At 50.0% G+C, this 5,360-nt stretch overlaps 1 protein-coding gene across 1 annotated transcript; it reads right to left on the minus strand.

Moving 5' to 3' along the window:
• Positions 1-431: 431 nt before the first annotated feature.
• Positions 432-5,360, minus strand: PAIP2 (poly(A) binding protein interacting protein 2). The gene is made up of 3 exons (XM_008636739.2): positions 5,150-5,360; positions 2,744-2,923; positions 432-1,546 (listed from the first exon to the last, which is right to left on the minus strand). Exons 1-3 carry the CDS (start codon positions 5,285-5,287, stop codon positions 1,481-1,483), a joined length of 384 nt encoding a protein of 127 aa, XP_008634961.1. The 5' UTR covers positions 5,288-5,360; the 3' UTR covers positions 432-1,480.

The raw sequence follows: 5,360 nt of genomic DNA on the forward strand, positions 1-5,360 counted from the left end.
CCAACTCAGGACATTCCATGAAGAAAGAGTGGATGGGCCTGGAGAGGCTGTGGCAGCAGCTTTGTAGTGCCATCAGCTGCTCCCAGGGCTGCCAGCAGGGCCAGGCTGGGAACAGCCACAGGGAGAACGAAGGGAGAGCATGGAGTGGGAGAAGAGGAATAAATTCCCGTCCCTGGAAGTGTCTGAGGCCAGGCTGGACAGGGCTTGGAGCAGCCTGAGACAGTGGAAGGTTGGACAGTGGAATTGGATCGCTGAAGTCTCTTCCAACCCAAAGCAGTCTCTGGTTCCATGAAGGGTCCAGCCACAGCCAGGATCCTGGGCCATCGGGTTCCACAGCCTTCCAGGCTGGCATCCACAGTGCCAGCCCTGTCCTCCACACGCTGCCAAGCGAGTTCCCGTACGAGATGCCCAGTTATGAGACAGCCACCACATCAGTTCTACTATTATTTATTTTTTTAAATATTTTTGAAAAAATATAATTTTTTTACAATATTTTCAACTTAAACACTATTCACACTGAACACGTATGGCAGCTTAACCTACCCAAATATGAAGTTTAAGAAGCCAAAACTGTTCTAGCTTTATTAAAAGAAAAAAAAAAAAGAACAACCAAAAACCAAAAGAAACCAAAAAGTTGTTGTGCTGTAGACTATTGTGTAGTGATGATTAAACAAAGCAAGGGAAAAGCACCACTCAAATCACTAATGCTGGGGGTTGCCTGGTTAAATCCAGCTATGGAAAGTGGGATGCTAAGAGTTACATAGGCAGTGCTATGTATGGCGCCCGTTCCTGGAAGAAACTGCGATGGATCTCACATCTCCTCAAACAGCACGGGAAGGGGAAGGTTTCTAACATGATCACACACTGCAAAGGATGGGGAACTGCTTCCTCCCAATCGCTTGGATGTTAGCTCAGTAGCTGAGATCTACGACTCTGTACAGGTCTGTATGATTCGGGTTAAGCTCGCGCCGATTCCCAGGATCATGATGTTTTGTAAGGGGGGAAATTAACATTAGTAACAACATTGATACCTCAAAGGAAAGTTAGCAAATTTGCATAACAATCAGATCTCTTCACTTTCACTTGGAAGTTAAGGCATTATCAGGTGCAAGCTAGCACCAGTTAACACATCTTTAGTTAAAAACAGACCATTCACCGCAAATTCCAAGTCCTGTTTAAAAAGCAGAGTCTGCAGAAGGTTTTATTAACGTGGTACTTTGTCTCAACTTGACTGGTGCTTCTTACCTCACTGCCTCCTTCACACAGAGCCAGGGCCCAATTATGTTTCCATTAAACTTTTGACAGATTTACTTAATAACAGTCTCAGCACTTTTATTGAGCATGCAAGACTAACAAAACTTTGGCAATGCATAAGTGTAACACAGTGACAAGAAGAGAGAGCTTTTACAATTAAATCTTCTAATACTGGCTTCACAGTGTGGAAATTGTGCTACATCCACCAAAAGAGGGCCCAGTCTACTCAAATGTTTAAGTACTTCACCCCAGGAACAAACTCCTTTGCGTTTGGATTCAGATTACTCTTGACCTGAGGAAGGGAAGAACAGAAATCGAGGTGAATCATTTTTTCAGCTTCCATTTTCAAGCTGAAGACAATTAGAGGCAAAGGTTTATGGATTTAGAGTAACAATCAGGTATACAATAGGCTGCTTACATTTATCAGCGGTCTGTAATCCCTAGAAAAGCCCATTCCTCTGTGCTACTCCCTGAATTACCCAACCTTGCTTAGCTCCACCTGAAGTTTCAGTTGGATGAGGGCTCAGGGAACAAGCAGCAAACCACAGGCATGCAGCAAACACGGCAGCTTCCCCTCATGCTGAAATGGCCTTTTCTCAAGTTGAGCTGTTAAAACGTGCCATGAGGTTTTTAAATTTTGCTTATTTAAGCAAGAGGTGACTTGTTCCAGGAACTTCAGCCACTTCTGGGAATTTCATGAGTATGAGCACTGTACTGATTTTTCACATTCTGTCTGTGACTCCCCTGTCCTCCCCCTTGGCAAACTGCTGCTGCTCAGTGTCCTGCAGTTAGACATGGGAACCAGCACCTTCAAAAGGAGCTCTTTATCACCAAGAAATGGAGGATTAGGCTTTTCTGATCGTCATTGAGTCTGAAACTGCTGCCTGCAGCTGCTTCAGCTTGGAAAAGTCAGGGTCTGCCTCTGAATCTCAGAGCAGTTGTGCGATAGGATGGTGTGGGGTCTGTGCTCTGTACGAGGAACTTTGGATTCTGTGAGGGAAAATAAGCACACTCTGCCCTTTCCTCTGAGCTGAGCTCTGGACAGAAGTCAGATGGCAAAAAGAGGGAAATAATCACAGTTTGGCTGCTTTCCCCTTCCCTAGAATTGCTACAGGGATCTGCTGTGGCTCTCCCAATCCCAACGAGACCTTGGGACAGGGCTCAGACCAGCCCAACGTGTCAGTGCTGGCAGATGCCCAGTGACCCTTTTGCAGCCCCAGCTCCACTCAGTGCCCTTCTTTCATAACATCCCACCCACTCTTGAACGGGTGCCATGCACTGGGAAAGGCTCCATGTGGGTATGAAGAAACCCACCAAATAGGTCACATCCCACGAGGACACATCCCTTCCCACCCACCCTGCCCAGGCAGGCAGAGTTTAACAGGCTCCTTCCTACTGGAAAGGATTTTTCTCTCACCATTAGCAGCAACAAGCCCCAGCCTTGGACAAAGACTCAAGCTTTAGAAATAGGATGAGAAGCTGAACTTACCACCAGATCCTCCAGCGATGAGCTGTCACTGATAACAAGGTCATTGAACTGGTCCTGGATTTGATCCATTGTTTGTGGGAGATCACGGGCTGGAATAAACCATTCATGCTCCTCCTCTTCTTCCAGCATCTCCTGGAAACAGCGCTCAATAAATTCTTCTTCCCACAACTCCTCTTCAATCTGTGCAATGAAAAGAAACTGCTTCAGCAACAAATCTATTGTGAGCTCGTGGGGTTTTCACTCCCAGGTGTGTGCACCCAGCTGACCTTCCCAGCTATCCCACAGCACCCCAGCCCAGCACCACATCCATGCAGCAGGAAGGACATCAGTGCTTTGTCCCAGGGATTGGGGCTGCAGCTGAAAGGGAATGGCAGGAGAACCCCACCAGCCCCAGCTGTTTTGTTTGTAGCTTGTTATGACCTAAAGGAGAAGGAAAATGTTGGTCCCAAGCAAAAATTGCAGCTGTACCAACTAGTCTGGACTGAGCTTGCTGCAAGCATGAGGAAGGGAGCTGTGCCAACACACACAGCCAGGAAACACTCCCCAGGAAAGCGTCCTACGGGACTCCTGGGGAAAGAATAACCACGGCCTGTCACCCGGAACAAGCGGCCTCTCCCTGGCTGCCGGTGTGTGCTCCCCCACTGCGGCTCTCCTCGGGAACCCCACGGGCTCCCAGCAGCTGTCAGGAATGCAGCCCTGCTGTCCTGGGAGCAGGACAAACCAACCCATGCAGAACTGACACGCAGTGCAGAGATTAAAGCAGTTTTCCTTGGTTGTTCAGTAAACAAGCTTTGGAGGGAGTTCATCCTACAAATTTTCCATGTCCTGCATCAGAGTGTTTAAGAGTGGAAAGCAGGGAAACAGAAGCTGGTGTGAATGACTTGCCCAGACACAAGGGAATGGAAAAATGATTCAGGACAGATTTAGAAGTTCACTCAGTGGAAGCTCGAACAAGTTTTCCCATCTATCCTTTGCTCTGAAATCAAACACCTCCTCAATCCTGGAGTGGAAACTCAGTTACCACAAACACCAAATCAAAAACATTAACACCACATATCAGGACTGCTGTGCAACCTGGTCCTTGCCCTTGGGGCAAAACACACCCACCAGCTCACCTGGTGCTCTGGGGAACAGAGACTCATCCCCATGTGCTCCGAGCCACCGCCCAGGCACTCCAGCAGCACCAACGCTGACTCAGTGCTATCCCAGAGCAGCACTCCAGCCTGGATGGCACCTCCAGGAGGCACTGCCTCCCTCCTGCCAGGGGCACACAGCCACAGGCTCCTGTTACACAGGGCTTGCCTGGCTCCAGGGGCTTGGCTACAGGCCTGTGCCCCTACAGGTGCCTCCATGGCAGCTCCGGGAGTACTAAATAACATTTAATTCCCCAAATAGCTGGAAATTAGGACTGCCCGTTTGTATTTTACAGCTCCAGTTTGACTTGCTCAAGCTCCCAGAGGGCTGTGTCTGCAGCAGCAGGTGACCAGGCTCCCTCAGGTGTTTGAGCACGACCCTTCTCCCCTCACACTCCCACCTTTCCTCTGCTCAATGGCATCTGTGCCTGAAAAATCATGGCACAGCTCTCAGCTCCTTCCCAGAGAACTACACCCCCTGTATGCTAACTGTGGTACAGCTCCCAGGGAGAAAGAGTCACCAAACAGGAAACAATGCACGAGAGAACTGAGGTTCTGTGAGCAAACCTGACTCGGAATGAGCTCAGTGCTGCTGGCACCCTGTGGATCCAATGCTGGTGGCTCAGCCTCTGGCACAGCCACAGCTGCTGGAGCACAGGCAGCAGCTGTGGAGTGCACAGAGCAAGCTGGGAATGGGAAAGGAGTGTGGAAAAAGGTGGGCTGTTCCCAGCCTCCGCAGGAGCCGCAGAGAAAAGGGTGACAGATGCAAGGTGGCAGAGGAAGGTAAGGCTTCCTTCCCACCCGATGGAGAAGGGAGCTGTAAGACTCAAGTATTAAAATGAGTGGGCCTGTTACCCGGCAGCTCTGTCACCCTGTGGAGCAGCAGTGCTGTTCCCAAGGCAGGTGTGCACCTGGAATTCCCCAGCTCAGCACCAGGACACTCGGCATGTCCGCACACGAACACCTCCCGGGCCAGCCCTTCCCAAGTGCCACGCACATCTGTCAACTCTCTTTTCTCCCCTCCCACCTGCAGAAGTAGGGAATTAATGGATGCATTAGAACGTGCTGCACTTCCTGTATTTTCCACCAGGACTACAGAAGATGAGCATTTACTGCCAGAGAAAGGGAGACCCGTCTGTTCCCCGGGATCCCTCCAGAGAGCCCATCTAAAACTCCTTCTCCAAAGGACTGTCAGTGTCGGACCCCAGGTCTGTCCCTTCAGCTGGGAAGTGACAAAGCACAGAGGAGACACTGAAAGCAGAGGATGACTTGCCTGCCTGTTGAACTCCTCTTCGTTCTCCATCCACATGTACTCAGCAAAGGGGTTGTCATCCTCGTGGGAGTGCCCGTTGATGATCACATCCTCGCTGATGATGCTGGGGCTGGTACTGCTGCGACTCGGGTCCTTCATGGCTGCCACTCCGATCCCAAACCTGCAACTGAGGAGGGCAGCGATTACAGACGCGCAGATTCCTCATTCCCTG

The sequence above is a fragment of the Corvus brachyrhynchos genome, unplaced genomic scaffold (assembly GCF_000691975.1).
Source record: "Corvus brachyrhynchos isolate BGI_N302 unplaced genomic scaffold, ASM69197v1 scaffold616, whole genome shotgun sequence".
Taxonomy (NCBI): Eukaryota; Metazoa; Chordata; class Aves; order Passeriformes; family Corvidae; genus Corvus; species Corvus brachyrhynchos.

Coding starts and splice junctions, on each gene's coding strand:
- PAIP2 (XM_008636739.2), bottom strand. CDS start 5,287: ATGAAGGACCCGAGTCGCAGCAGTACCAGCCCCAGCATCATCAGCGAG. Junction 2,924..5,149: donor AAGAGGAGTTCAACAGGCAG/GCAAGTCATCCT, acceptor TTCATTGCACAG/ATTGAAGAGGAGTTGTGGGA. Junction 1,547..2,743: donor CATCGCTGGAGGATCTGGTG/GTAAGTTCAGCT, acceptor TCCCTTCCTCAG/GTCAAGAGTAATCTGAATCC.